Source organism: Corvus hawaiiensis, chromosome 23 (assembly GCF_020740725.1).
Source record: "Corvus hawaiiensis isolate bCorHaw1 chromosome 23, bCorHaw1.pri.cur, whole genome shotgun sequence".
NCBI lineage: Eukaryota > Metazoa > Chordata > Aves > Passeriformes > Corvidae > Corvus > Corvus hawaiiensis.
In genome coordinates this window covers 7,674,153-7,689,424 of record NC_063235.1, presented here as the reverse complement: position 1 = coordinate 7,689,424, position 15,272 = coordinate 7,674,153, and the positions used below count along the sequence as shown (strand labels likewise).

General features: G+C 49.8%; 2 protein-coding genes and 1 long non-coding RNA gene across 4 annotated transcripts in view; 1 reads left to right on the top strand and 2 right to left on the bottom strand.

The window, feature by feature from the left end:
* The window catches only part of PHACTR4 (phosphatase and actin regulator 4), a 67,025-nt gene extending 57,945 nt beyond the window's left edge, over positions 1–9,080 (bottom strand). The window contains exon 1 of one of the 2 annotated variants that reach the window (XM_048326897.1): positions 9,041–9,080. The gene's annotated coding sequence lies outside the window, so the exon portion shown is untranslated. Of the gene's footprint in view, positions 1–6,689; positions 6,713–9,040 lie in introns of those variants that run through there. The other variant, XM_048326898.1, reaches the window with a different exon arrangement.
* A 1,037-nt stretch (positions 9,081–10,117) lies between these two features.
* Positions 10,118–15,253, top strand: LOC125337392. Its single transcript, XR_007208032.1, has 3 exons — positions 10,118–11,134; positions 14,412–14,772; positions 14,964–15,253. It is a non-coding gene; the product is annotated as an uncharacterized LOC125337392 (long non-coding RNA).
* Positions 12,880–15,272, bottom strand: part of LOC125337391 (sestrin-2-like) — a 27,151-nt gene continuing 24,758 nt past the window's right edge. The window contains 3 exon segments of the mRNA XM_048327070.1: positions 12,880–13,921; positions 14,000–14,144; positions 14,560–14,750. Coding sequence (XP_048183027.1) covers positions 13,835–13,921; positions 14,000–14,144; positions 14,560–14,750 — 423 coding nt within the window. The 3' untranslated portion in view covers positions 12,880–13,834.

Genomic DNA, 15,272 nt, shown 5'->3' with positions numbered 1-15,272 from the left:
CCAAGACCAATTCTCCTCAAGTGTATGGGGATCTCTATCCACAAGATCCATTCATCCCATCAGAACAGCTCAGGAACTGCTTCTGTCAACTTTTGGCTTTCAACTTGGCTTTCTTTGAAGACAAATGCTAATATCCTTGAAAAAAAATCCAAATCTGATCCAGATTCATCACTGGTATGAATCACACAGCATTATTAATTCTCCTGCCCATCAAAAGAGAACTGTCTCACCTTGCGAAACAATTGTGGTGCTTGCCCAGGCTCACAGAAATCTGTCCCATCTGCTAAAAACCTGGGTGCACTAAATGAGACTATTTGACAAGCACTCCACTGAAAGGCAGCAAACATTTCACCCCACCATGGCTACTTCAAACCTAGACGGTGATTACAGGCAGCTCAGCTAGGTTCCTATCAGCCAGCACAAACACAGCCTCCCAAGAAAGAATTCTTTTTGAAGACAGAGCTTGTAGGGACACTAAATTCCAGGATCAAGCCTGCAACTGTGAGAAAGCTTCACAAAATCAAGCTTGGAAGATCTCGCACTCCAAACTGCTACAATCAAAAGCAGGGAACAAAGTGTTCCTGCCTTCAACACTAAAAGAAATGGCAAATAAACCAGGACTTCCACTTTACCTGCACACAGTGTGCCTAATATGCAAAGCTTCTCTGATCTCCAACACCAAGGGACACCCACAATAAAGCGGGAGCTACTTACTATGGAGGAGGAGACAGGAATAGCACCCGCAGAGCTGAGCAGTGCTGGCATCCACCAACCCCAGTTCCCCATGCACTACATTGCCAAATGCTTTAATGCTGCATTTTGAACAGCAGGTTAACCCCATACATGATTCACCTCAGGGACATGGGCAAAAGTCAGCCTTCTGCTGCTGCTGAGCCCCACGCACAGGAAGTTAAACACAACGATTTTTAGCCAACATCTCCAACAGACTCTCGGCAATGGACACGTTCCCCTCCTGTTTAGTGGAGATACAAATCCATTCCCAACAGATTCCTGTTTCAACTCCCCTAGTCGTCACAAGCAAGTCACACGCCACATCAGAACCAGAATTTTGGACGAGGAAGCTTTATTTGCTTTTAAAGTGCTCACGCTCAAAAGAGGGGAAGGATGAAGAGGGTATGATCAATGCAGGCAAGCATTAAACTGTCACTCTTCCCCAAAAGCAACCGTAACACCAGCTTCAGATGAGGTTTTATTGAAGCCAAACTCAGCAGCAGCACTGTCAGCCATCCCAAAGGACTCTCATCCCACTGAGGGACCCAACAGCTAGTGCCCTTCTCCAGGATTGGTGTTCTGTTCCAAGTTCAAGAACTCAACATATTTTATAGGACACCAGAGCAAGGTGACATGTGGCTCTAAATCCACACAAAACCACTACCCACCACATTATCAAACCCCTTGATGCTGGCATTAAGAATGAAAGCTGCTTCCTGCAGCAAAGTCACCTTGGAAATACCAAAGAATTTGAGCTTTCAGTCCAACAGGACTAAACCACAGTCGTAAAAAGTGTCCCAGTAACTTAGAGGCAACAGATAATATCAAACCCTGAGGGAAGGGTTTGTGGAGAACACAGGAAGACACAAGTCTACAATCACAGGTTCAATTATCTTAAATGATAATCAAAAGGTAGTAAGATAAGGAACATCGACATAAGGAATCCTACCCTGCATTTACTCAGCAGTGCAGCCACACATCACAGGACAAAGCAATGCTCATGCTCATAATATTAAAAACAGTAATACTATTAAAATGAAAGAGCTGTTTCAGTACTCATTACACGCACCAGAAACGCAGAATAGCCTTCAATATTATCCCCTATGAAACAACTCTGCTCAGCAGAACACAGGAATGAATCGGCCACAACATTCATGCGAACCCGCAATGGACTAAGAGCAAACTCCACCTGCTCATTAAAGATTTCACTGCTATAGAAACTATGATTAAATACACAGAGCCATGAATCAGCCACATGAAACAAAGGTACACCTCAGCAGGCACAGCAGCACCCAGCACACCGATATTTCAGCTGCCACCAGCCCCCCAAAACTGTGGCATTATGCAGAAAAACAGCTTTATCCAGACATTTCAGCTCCCACAAATATTTCATCTTTCTTACCTTTGGGGTTGGTTGTTTTAGGGGCTCTCTTGGTTTTGGCAGTGCTTAAAGCTGCACATGCCCCTTACAGGAACAGCAAACAGGCTCCAAATCCATTTTGCCACAACTGGATAAAGCACCTAAAACCAAAGCCCTGATGCCTCTGGACCAGCTGCGTCCCTGCACTGCAACTCCAATCAAGCCCACAGAAAAGCAGTAGGAAGATGGCAGGGCTTACCAGCAGTTCCTCAGTCTAGTCTCTGAACAAAGTGGATTTAAAAGAGGTTTAATTTTCCCAGAGGCTAATGCTCTCAAATCTAAATAAATCCTCCAAAAGAAGAGATTATCCATAAATTTACTAGTTAGAAATGTTAGTGTACCCAGTGTTTATGCAAGGACTGCTGCTCTCCATGCAAGAGTATCACCTATACAATTCCATATTAAAAGAGAAATGGATTTCTGGTAGTTTCTCCCCCACCTCCCTTTCCATGCTGAAATGTAGCACAGCAGCGTTACAAATCCCACTTCCCAAGAGCAGCAGAAATTTACTGCAGCATCAAGGCAAACTTTTTTCTATTTCACTGAAAAAAGCTCTTAAAAATCCCCCCTTGCAAAAGAACTTAATACAAAAAGCAAGATCCACAGGCAGAAAAGCCCAGCGCAAAACCTGAATAAGCATTTAAATTAAAAAACTGCAGAGTTAAAACTTAAAATTACACATTCACAAAATACAGGACAAGGTGAAAATCAAGAAACAACTCCTTGAACGCAGTTGATGCTGGACTTACCCAACATACCTGCTATTCAAACACTTCCTCCTGTTATTCATATTCCATTTACTAAAGGGCCCACCTACACACCATGCGACACGGAGCAGGATGGGACTAGACCAGTAGAACCTGGCTGCTAATTATGGCCCTTAAGGCTGAGATTAATTAATTTGTCCCTCTAGCTATAAACAGGAGGATGACTACACCCTCACTAAGCACAGGTAATTTTGGAGAGGATAGACAGAAGGATGAAACAAGGAAAAAGTGACTTGCCTGACATCAAACACCACAGCAGCAACATCGCTGGGAGCTAAAGCAGGCCTCCTGTCCACCTAAGCATCCTTATTTTCCCTGGACTCACAGTTGGTAAGGAGAGAGAACACAGTCATTAAAACACAGATTGAAGGCTTCATTTGGAGGCTAGAAGCAGATGTGGAATAATACTGATTAGTGTAATCACTAGTGTCACGTTGATTTTGGGGATCCAGCAGCCTCACAACAATCCATCCCACTTCCCCAGCCTGATGCACTCACACAGGTTTTGGCAGGTGACCAGACTGCAGCACATTCAGGATACCTCACACAGCCAGCTTAATAAATTCAACCTGAAAATTCCCCCCTTTCTTTCCTCCAGATGCATTTTGTGTAAGCCCACCAACACCCCCAGAGAAACTGGATACTTAACAATGCCAAATAACAGCCTTGCTGGCTGATGGACAGAAGAATCCAGCCTGACCTTAGGTATCAGCAACTGAGCAGTCCCTGCATGAACGAAGTTTTCCAGTCCAGGAAAGTTCTTCCCTGCAAACTGTTTATCCTCATAGTCAGGAAAAAAATCCTGTATTTATAAAAGACAAGTGAAATGGAATAATAATAGCAAAACCCCACTTTTTATAATGTTAGGTCCCAGGTAAGACTTTTTCTCAAGTTTCCCTTGCTGCTCTGGCACTGCTGGCCCTCTATTAACTGCCTTTACCTCGATCTGAACAGGTACAGAAAAGCCAAGTGGCCTGAAGCCATTACTAACTCCAAAACTGCTGGAAAACAGTATGAGCCAAGAGAACTGGACACACTCATCTGACAATTTCACCCAGAAGTAGATACTGCTTTAGGAAGGTGCAGTTGAGCCAGGAGAAATCCCATTTACAGACATCTGCAATCACAGGGCTTCTGTCCATAATTGTGGGTCTGTTAAAAACTGATTTGGAAGTACAAGATGAAAAATTCTATGACCTTGCCCCCCTCTGGCCCTGATCCACAGGCAGGAAGAACAGGATACAGAGCAAGTCAGGAGCAGGATATAAGCACTAATTTAACTCTTAGCACAAGGTAAATGAAGCTTCTGTGGCCCTACAGGGAACATGCCACTTCTCACCTGCTGCTAATCAAAAAATGTAAGTGAAGAAGACTTTGCTTCTAATTATTTGTTCTCCTCTGGCATCACACGAACACCCTTTACAAGGGAACAAATCTAGTGGGAGTTGGACTCCATGACCCTGATGGGTCCCTTCCAACTCAGCATATTCTGTGATTCTGTAACAGCTCTTTTCCTGCTTCTCCTGTTTCCCACATAGCAGTAAATTACACCTGGTTTGCAACAGACACTAAACTTAATATTGCCAAAAATAAAAGCCAAAATTTGCTAGCACAAATCTGACAGCTTGTCACCATTTCAGTAATTATCCTCCTTCTCAGTCTCAGCTGATAAAGATAACCTCATCAGCACAAGGTCATCCATCCAGGAACACGGAGCAAATATTCTGTGGATCCATCCAGATTTCCACTGTCAACATTGCAGCAGAGCAGCTTTAAAAATGCATTCCCACAGAACCTGAGGCAGCCAGCAAAGACCAGCTCAAACCCTCCTGACCTTGCTTCTATCCCTGCACAAACGCAGTCTCCCCTGCACTGGGATCCGAAGGCTGGCAGGTGTCAGCTGTACCTGCAAACCTGCTTCCTGCGGATCTTGGCACTGCAGCAAACCAGCAGAAACTTTTAGACAGCTCTGGAGAGGAGAGGAATCAATAACACACCACCAGCAGCACTTCTGTGCATCTGCAGGGGAGCTCTTGCCAACACAGAAATAACATTGACCAAATCCCCCTTCCAGGAGGCACAGTGAGAACAGCCAATCCCACCGACCTACAGCAGTGAGTTCAGTTGGTGACAGACATCCCTGATTTGATTTTGAGTAGGAGAGAAGGATTAGTCAAAAGAACACAGCCTTCAAAGGCATGTGAGTACAGCCAAAGTCCCCTGAAAACAGGCACAGTGACATGCTCTGTTTAAAGCTCAAATACTCCAAAGGCAACAACCTTTGGCTTTATCCCCCATCCATAAACACCTCTGGAAGCTTCGCCTCCATGAGCACAGCCTGAGACACAGCTTGTGATCCCAGCCCCAAGGCCACATCCAGCAATAACCTCTTTTTTTGCTAAGTCACCCTCTGCAACACAGTGTTCATGCACTGAGAAGTCTGAACATGGCCCACCACTAAACACTGTGCAGACACCAGCCAAGTCAGTGCCTCCCAAACTTGGATCAGAGTTTACAAATCAAGGCTTTTCTGTACGATTAGGGCCAAATTTTCTTTGTTTGCACCCATAAAAGCTAAGGGAGAGAACTGAGGCGAGAAAAGCACGTTAAGAGAGGTTCACCGTTCCCACAGACAAGTGTGAGGTGATGAAGGAAGCCCATATGGGGAAGCCTCTGGTTTAAATCAATGGTGGGGATTAATCTCGATGGATTTTGGACAACTAAGTCTGTGGCAACGCAGCTCTAATTAAGGGGTTAATTCTTGGGGATTGGTTAACTAAAGGAAAACCTTTAGGTACTGGCAGCCAAGAGATTCCTGCTTTTAGCAGCAGCTTTCTGGAGCTAAAAGCTCTAGAAAAGTGAAAAGGTTCAAACCCTCAGGTCTAACAGCACTTAAACTTTACCGAAGTCCAATGATCTTTCCCAAAAGTGTTTCAAAAGGACAGACTGTCTGTTTAGCACAGAAGTGCCAGGCTTGCACAAACCGACCTCATCAGTATGCACCTTGTTTTGCCCCATGACACTCAGCAGCTGTGGCTAATTAGTCCTTGATAATGAATTTCCCATCACGCCTGCCGAACTTCCCCATGCAGCTGGTAGGTGAGCAATTCCTAACTGTGCTTTGGAATCAGTATGCCAAAAGCACAAACACAAAAGAATAAAGTTAACAATCTGTTTACCCCTTCCCCCACTCCTCCAAAGCTGCTGCCAGCCAAAGGCTGGGGGAAAAGAAATAATAAATCTATTTTCAGGGGTCAGCAGAGAGAAACCATTCGGACTGCTCTCAATTTTCATATCTTTGCCACCAGTGCTTCGTGTTAGTTCTCTCAACTCATTCAAGTTAGGAGATGAGGCCTGTTCTTTTGGCTAATAGCATTTAAAGCCTCTCTCTGGAGATAATTAGTCCTCCCTCCCCCATCCCATCCTCAGCAGAAAGAGCAGAGAGTCACCAATAAACAAAGAAATTCAGGCAGCGACAACCAGGGTATAGCTGGGACCAAAGCTGCCTCTCACCTCCCTATCTCAGCACAGCTGAGAATCAAAAACAAGTGACACCACAAGCAGTAGAATGAACAACACAAGAATTTTCAGGTTAAGGGCTTTGTCATTTTGAAATCAGGAAAACAGCAATTCCTCATCTACAAGGAGCAAAATACCAATGTGTCACTGCTAGATGTTCTGCCTGGTCACCTTCCAACCCTGACGGATCGTCCTGAGTCATTCAAAACCAGCAGATAAGAGCAAGAATTGGGAAATCTGCAGCCCTTTACCTCTGATTCCAGGCCTGTCACCCAGCTACTGGCAAATCACAGCAACCTCCACACCTCAGCTCTTACTGAGGCACAGTAAGTCCTCCGGGGAGAGGAAAAAAAATTAAGGGCAGTCACCATTGGGAAAGCACCTCTGCTGAAGACTGACAAAATTCTGTATGTCTGTCTGCCAACTCCTCACGTGGAATCTGCCCTTGAATTCAGGGGCACAGTTTGGAAGGAGTTAACCTTCCAGCCATGGGGATGAGCAGCCATGCTGGCTGCTGCATTCCTTGCCTAACCATGACCCCACTGCGCAGGGAAGAACTGGGACTAGTTATCACCACAGCACTGACACGTCAGCAAGAGCGACTAATTAACTGATAAAAATAGATCTCTGAAACGACTTTTTTCCCCTCGACACAAAGCTGAGGCCCAACGCTGCCGCAGTTGCACATCCATTAGTCTTCCACGGGCTCCAAACTTGCCAGCAAAAAATAAAAGCATTCTCACACTCAGAAAAATAAACCCACATGGCACTTGTATGCCAAAAATCACTGTTAAAGAGAAGTAGGGAACTGATTATGAATTACCCAGGGCATCTCCACTCCCACCTTAATGGATGCTGGAGCAACATGACGTCTTTGCCCCCAACAGCCCTACCAGCTTCCCTGCAGCCCAGAGCTCCAGTTTTGCCTGAAAAATGACGTTTTGAGGTAATCCAAGTGATCCCAAGGATATTGGCAGCTTTCTTCACTCATTGCATCACTGAGACCAGCCAGAAAAACCCAGTTGTGCTTTAAGTCCCCCCACCCCCTGCCAGACACAGGTTTTGTACAGCTTGTAACTGAATATTCATCACCAGCTAATAAACCTGCAGGAACCACAGTCTCAGCGATTTTTAATACATATAATGCTCCAACACATGCCAAACACAATGAAATTTGATCAAAATAGAAGCCATTTGTTTAAATACAAATGATTTGGCTCTCAAAACTGTCATCAAATTAAACTGGAAATCAAATTAACCAGTGATTGAATGAAGTAGAAGGCTGTATAATCACAGATCACTGATCCAGCAGCATGGAAACAAGGATGCAATCACATTCCCCTTGTTTGTGGCACTGCCCTGTGCTCCCAACAGGACTCCTGCTCCACCTCCCAGGACCTGAGTATGCTCCGTGCCTCAGACACAGCTCATTTCTTGGTAATCCAGAAAGAAAACGTTCCTTGCAAAAACACTCTGATACATTATCAGATAAGAGCATCACCTGTGAAAGGACACACTGACACATTTGAAACCACCTTGACTTGGCACAGAACAGTACAGTCATTTCCAGCACTGTTTGCAAGAGCAGGTTTAAACCTACTCTGAATGAGAGAGGGGTTTTGTTGCCATCACTGTCCAGATACTCAGCTTCAGTTGTTGTAACTGTGCCAGCCTTGTCCCTCACAATCGGCCTCACTCTGGCTCTATTTTGCCCTTTTTTGCAGTCTTCACAAATAGGAATTTAAACCATCTAAGTTTACAATTTAGGTGTTGTTTACTCTTAAAAGCAATTTGGATTCATTTAAAAGGTCTGTTTGAAGAGCATCAGGCATTCCTGAGGAAATCACAGCAGCGAGAGGAATCTAATTACACCCCCTTGCCACTTCTATAGCACATGAAACGAACTCAGCTGAACATCCTTTACCCACCCCAAGAGTGGACTATGGAAACGTCATCAATCCCCTTACCTGATTCTGCCCAGGACTTGCTTTTGAAAAACGGGAACATTGGAAAACTTCAAGTTTAACACTCACTCCTGCACAATTCCAGGTTTCTTTAAGCAATAAAGAAGCAATTACAGGGAGAAGAGAAGGCTCCTGAGAGATCTCACTACAGCCTTCCAATACTTGAAAGAAGATTATAAAAAGGAGAGTGACTTTTTACGCAGGCAGAAAGCGATAGGACGAGGGGAACAGTTTTAAACTAAGCAAGGAAATTTGGATGGATATGGGGAAGAAATTCTTTCTTGTGAGGGTGGGGAGGCCCTGGCACAGGGTGCCCAGAGAAGCTGTAGCTGCCCCATCCCTGGAAATGTCCAAGGCCAGGCTGGATGGGGCTTGGAGCATCCTGGGAGATAGTGGAAGGTGTCCCTGCCCACGGCAGGGGGTGGTACAAGAGGAGCTTTAAAGTCCCTTCCAACCCAAGCCATTCTGGGATTCTTTGACTCCCATTTCTCTTTCTAGGCTTGTAGACGCAGCACTTAAATATTCTAAAGCTTAAGAAGCTTTATAGTTCATTTCATCCTCAGCTGAGCACCTTCTCACATCATTCACTTTTGTTGCAGTATTCCAACCCCAGAGAAGGGCACCAAGCCTTCACCTACCTCCACCTGGACAAACACAAGCCAATGCAAGGCACAGAGGTAAATAATTCATCTGCATGCAAACAGAGGGAAAGAACAATTAAGCCAGAAAGCACAGGGGGGACGTTTCAAATTTCAGTCAACATTAAGGCAGGAGAGAGCAAACAAAGAAATACCAACGGGCTGCCTCAGAGAGAACTTTGGGGAAGCTGGAAACACTCACAGCAAGGCACAGGACGGCAGCAGGGACAAAAAACCGAGTTTACTGTAGTCCCAGACCAAGCCGTTCAGAGTTTCCGAATTGTCCTTCGGAGGACAGCAGCGAACAGGGACGGGAACTCCGCTTGTTGCGTTCAGAACCGGCGTGCGCGGTGTGCTCGACCCGCGAGCCGGTTCCCGTGGAGCGTCCCCCGGGACGCCCCCGGCGCGGTCCGCCCGCAGCGCCCGCACAGCCCCAGCCCTTCCGCGGCATCCCCGGGTCCCCCGAGGTGCCCCCGGGTCCCCCCTAGTGACCACCCCCTCCCGCCCCCGTCCCAAAGCGCTGCCCCTGGGCGGGGGGCTCGGCAGGGCCCAGCCGGGGGTCTCCAGCCCCGTCCTTCCCCCGGCGGGGCTCCCCGGCCGTGCCGGCGCTCGCAGCCCCCGCCCGGCCTCACCTGCTGCTGCCGCCGCCGCCGCCGCCGCCGCCGCTCCCGGGCCGCCCCGCCGGAAGGCGCGCGTGGGACATGCCGGGAGATGTAGTGCGGCCGGGGGGACACGCCCCGGGCGGGCGGACACACCCCCCGGAAAAGGGAAGAGTGGACACGGGGGGTTTGGCGCTGTGGGGTCAAGGGACGAGAGGGGATTTGGGGAGGGGGATGATGGGGTGCTGGGCGAGGTTGGAGGGAGACTCTGAGGCCAAGGAATGACTGGTCGGGGGGGGTTGGGGTGAGGTTGCTGGGAGTGTGGGAGTGAGGCTTTGGGTTTGGAGATGGGGGGCTGTGGGGGCTTGCTCTAGGGGGTGATGGGGGTGTAGAAGTGGGGCTTTGGGGTCAGAGCGTGACAGGGGTCATGGAGAACTGGCATGGGGGTGATGGGGTGTTGGGAGGGCTGGGATGAAGTTTTGGGTTCGGGGTTTGCCCGCAGAAGCCTGAGATGATTCCCTGCGTTACGTCGGAGGTGGATTTAGCCTCTTAACACTCCGGGCAAGGAAAACCTCACCCTGAAGATCTCAGGGCTCCGGAGGGAGCGGCTGGCACGAACACACACACACACACACACACACCCCCCCACAGCCTAGTACAGGGGAAGGTGTCTCTGCCCAGGGCAGAGGTGGAACGAGATGAGCTTTCAGGTCCCTTCCAACCCAAACCATCCTGGGATTCCGGGATTCCAAGGTTCAGAGCGGGCATGCGGGGCAGGATCGTGGCGGGGCTGATTCCAGCGGCCGGTTCGCAGCTCCCGCCGACTCCCAGCGAGCGGCGCTGCCGAGCCGGGAAAGCCGTGGAGCGGCGGGGAGGAGGCGCTGGCGGGGCCGGGGGACACCGACGGGTCCCGAGCCCAGCCCCGGGCCGGTCCCGCCTGCCCGTTTTCGGAGTGGTTTGGGCTGTAAATCCGGGCAGCTCCGGGCTGTGGAGCCCGTCTGTGCCCTCGATTGTCTCAGCAAGTGTTGGGGACGCCCTTGCACCCACCGCGGTGCTCATCCCCCCGCTGTCTCAGAGCTGGGGGTGCGGGTTGGGCACCCCGATCCCGGGCGGTGACAGCAACTCGGGGACACATCCTGAATTATAGCTGGTCCCAGCCCTGGCCGCACCATCCCTGCTGCGTGGATGCTTCCAAGGACTTAAATGCTCCAGCAGCCATCTGAGGTGCCCAGAAACCCGCACATTCCCCGGGATAAGCCAAATTTATCCCCAGCGAGGACAGGTTGTTGGCTACATCATGACAGCCCCATTATCACCTTAAATCCAAAGCAATCAGCTTTTTACTTGCAAAGGGCTGGGAGCTTGTGGACCCCCACCCTGCCAAGCTCTTCTGCTGTGTCTGCAAGGACGGAGCTCGTTTTGGAGGGGCTTGTGGAGGGACCCCGATTCCCAGCCACCGCTGGCACTCCAAGGACCCCAAGGTGCCCACCAACAGGTAGGTTATGCCAGGGCTGGCACTGGGCACAGAGGGTGCCAGGGCATATTTTGGGTTCCATGGGCCAGATACTTTCTGCTCCTATGAGCTAAGGCAGTGACAGAACTGGGAGCTCTGGTGCTCAACTCTATCGCAGTCCGAGGTGACCACAGCAGAGGCTTTGCTGAGGTAGCTGCTCTCCACTGGGAAGTATGTGATCCCACGGAAACACAGGGCATTGATTGCCCACAGCAGACATGGACACCGGGAAGAGCTGGGACAGAGACCTGTGCCCACCCACCACTCACTTTAGCCAAACGTCCCCCCAGTTCTTGTGCAGCTGCTTTGTCTTAAGCCTCAGCTTATCCCCTCCCATGACAGGGGCTTGGAACAAGATGATCTTTAAGGTTCCCCCCCAACCCAAACCATTCCATGGCTCTATGATTATCCATCTCCAGCCCATGCAGTGGATCCAGGTATCTGCTTGCATCTGTAGGGAATGAGCTGTCCACACTCAGGGCACAGATATTTCTCCTCGTCTCCAGCCCCACATGAACCCCTGCACAGCGAGGGCAGCTCAGCCCCAGTAATGCCAATTTTGCAAAGCACATTGGGCCCCATCAGTCTTTAAGTGCTCCTTCAGCACAGATTATTATTATTACTACTATTATTATTATTTCCTGTTGCTTTGATGTGTTTTAAACACCACTCACACATTATGTTTTTAAATTGAGGGCAAGTGGAGTGAAAAACAAATAGCATCTGTTGGGATCACAACTATCAGTGACAGGTAGGGAGATTATTAGCACACCGGCCCTGCAAGATAACAGTGAAAGCTGCTGAGAAATTATACATATGTACACAAATTGCAGGCTTTGGTTATGCCCCAGATGAGGAATTTATTGGTTTATAATTGTGACCAACTGAAAAAACAAAGGGGGTTAAACTGATGCGATGACCCAGGCTATGAGCTAAAGGAGACCCCAGGACTGGCTCAGCTCCCCAAGCCCCCCAGGCCCCCACACAGTGTTCTCTGGTGCTACAGAGTGACACCCTAAAAGTACAGCTGTTATGTCCACCAGGAACTTTGGCACAACCAGCAAAGCCCAGGGAGCCCTGTCCTCCTGCATCAGTTTCCCAGAAAAAGCTGCCCTCAAACCTCTTTCTCCCAAAATAGAGACTCTGCCCTATACATCCCCAGCAAACCCTCACCACGCCTCCCTTCTAGCCCCACTGCCCTCCACATGCTTGCTCAGAGGGGCAGCACGGCAGGTCCTCCATGGCCACAGGGGCCAGAGGGTTCCAAGCAGCCCCAGAGCCAGGATCCTGCTCCTAAGGCACGCAGGGAAGCACCTCCCGTGCAGAGCTGGCCCCTCCTCAGGGATCTTATCAGCAGCTTCCAGGGGCTCCTGCCCACACCCTGATAAGCGCTGGGCTCCACATCATGGGGTTGGGGTGTCCGCAGTGCTGCTTCACCCACCCAGCACCACAGTGGAATGAGCGTCATGTCCAAATCCTGGCTTTCGAGGAAGATGTTACAGCCAGGAAAGACTGGAAACAATCACCACGGGGAGGGTTTACTGAAGCCAAACCCATCCCCCTCAGGCAAATGGGGAGTACTCAGGCCTCCCACATCCCCCCTTGGACAACTCAGGGATGCTCCCAGGCACTCCTGGAGCAGCAAGACTCCTGCCCTCTATACATGCCATACAGGATCAGCCCCTGGGCTGACCAAGGGGAAAGTGAAAAAGGAAGAAGAGAAAGAATAAAAAAAGAACTATTTTATTTTTTCAAACAAGATTCATAGCAAAGTTACAGAGGCATTTCCATGCCTAGCCAGGAGTTAATATACCCAAAAAATATAGAAATAACTTAACTGGAGCTATGATTCAACAGCCAAACCAAGGGTGGTGATGCTGCTGGCCCTGGATCCTGCTCCCCGACAAACACCTCCCAGGCAACCTGCGCTGCTGGGAATGCTCTTGCATATCCAGATAAAGCCTTGGTCACCCCATCCCACCCTGCCACCCTCACAGCAGGAGAGGGGCTGAGGGAGCCTCATGCCCCAGCACAGCTCCCCACCTCAGCCCCTAAAGCTGAGGCAGTGGAGATGTGCCAGTGGTTGGAAAACAATGCAAAAAGGTGTAAAACACACTCGGGTATTTCTACCCTTTCCCTGCTCCTGCCCTGGCACTTAGGTTAAAGGCACTTCACATCCCAAATCGCAGGGGATGAGGCAGAAAGGTGGGGAGGGTGTGCCTGGGCAGCACCCCCACCAGCAGCTGTCTCCCAGCACGGCAGGACCCAAAAAGCAGGGATGAAGCCCATTATATCCTCTGGCCATCTCTGGCAGGGGGACAGTCCTCTGCAGTGGCAGCCTTGGTGCCAGAACATGTCAGAGGGCTGCAACACCAGCACTACACCCACAGACATCCCAGTTTGGCTTCATTTGGGCTAACCCCAAAAAGGCACGGAGCAGTGGAGCACGCACAGCTCTGCCAAGCCCAGGGCAGCACTTTAGGGTCTTCCCAGCACTGAGAGCTTCTGGGGGGCTCCCCTTTCCTGGAAGAAAGCGCAGGGAAGCTCCCACTTTCCTTCCACAGCTCTAAGCCCATTAAGCAGGGAGACAATACTCCAGACGAATTCTCAGGGTACCAGCTGCCCCCTGGCCTTTCCCACACAGCCAGGGCAGGAGGAGGAGGAGGAGAGAGCAGAGGCAGCTCAGGTCATGTAGCGGGTGACGGCCCTGAGGGCGTAGAGCAGAGCCGCCTGCATCCGTGCCTCCAGTAGCAGCAGGTTGATGTGCACCTATGGCGAGAGCAGGGTAAGGGCACGGGGTCCGCACCCCCAAACACCGTGCCAGGAGGGGAAGGGACAGGGCAGCACCTTCTCCGAGTGTTTGAAGTGCCTCCAGAACTGTGTGTAGATCTGCTTGGTCGTCTTCTCCGGGTAGCAAGCCACTGTCTTGATGTAGATCTTCAAGTTGCGCTCCAGCAGCTGGTTCACCTCCCCGTAGTCGTAGTCGTCATAGCTGGAGAGAGGAGGATGTGTTATTCCAGCCACAAGCCTTGTGCACTCATAGAACCATGGAATGGTTTGTGTTGGAAGGGAGCTTAAAGCCCATCCAGTGCCACCCCCTGCCATGGGCAGGGACCCCTTCCACTATCCCAGGATGTTCCAAGCCCCATCCAACCTGGCCTTGGACACTTCCAGGGATGAGGATTCCACCACCTCTCTGGGCAAACTCTGCCAGAGCCTCACCACCTTTATATTTTCTTACTAAATTCTCCTTTCCCAGGGCTGTTCTGAACCTCAGCCAAGCCCACCAACAGCATCACTTTGCCTTGGGGAAGCAGCAGCAACACTCTAACCAAGACCAAATCACTGGACCTCCTCCTGGGCTCTTGCCAAGGCAAAGAAACTCCAGCCACGTTTTGGGGATGTACCGGATGCCAAAGACGCAGTGGACGTAGTTCCAGATGGCCCGGCGCAGCATGGAGGTGTCCACGCCGCAGTGCATGGCGATGGTGTTGTAGGTCAGGTTGTAAACCACCTGGAACTTCTCATCCAGGAGCTGCCCCACATCCGGGTACAGGCGGTTGATCAGCGAGTAGCCATGGTCCTCCCAGGTGTAATCCTGATGGAGAAAGGATGCTGGGGTAGGGGTCTGATGGGGAAAAGTGGGGTGCCTCTGTCCTGGTTTCAGGCAGAGTCAATTTCTTCTCAGCAGCTGTTCCAATGCTGGGTTTTGGATTTGGAATGAGAAGGGTGTTGGTAACACACTGATGGTTTGGGTTTTTTGCTAAGTTGGGTTTACCCTGGGTCAAGGACTTTATTCGTCTTGTTTCAGGCTCTGCCAGTGGGAGGAAGCATAGCCAGGACACGTGACCCAAACTGACCACAAAGATATTCCACACCAGAGAACGTCATGCCCAGTATATAAACTGGGGGGAGTTACCTGGAAGGGGCCAATCTGGGTTTGGGAAGACGGCTCTGGCATCGGTCAGCAGACACTGAGCAATTGCATTGTGCATCACTTGTTTTTTCCATTTTCATTGTCATTATTATCATTTACCATTATTATTGTATTTTACTTTATTTTCAATAATTAAACTGTTCTTACCTCAGCATACAAGTTTTATTTTGATTCTCCTCCCTG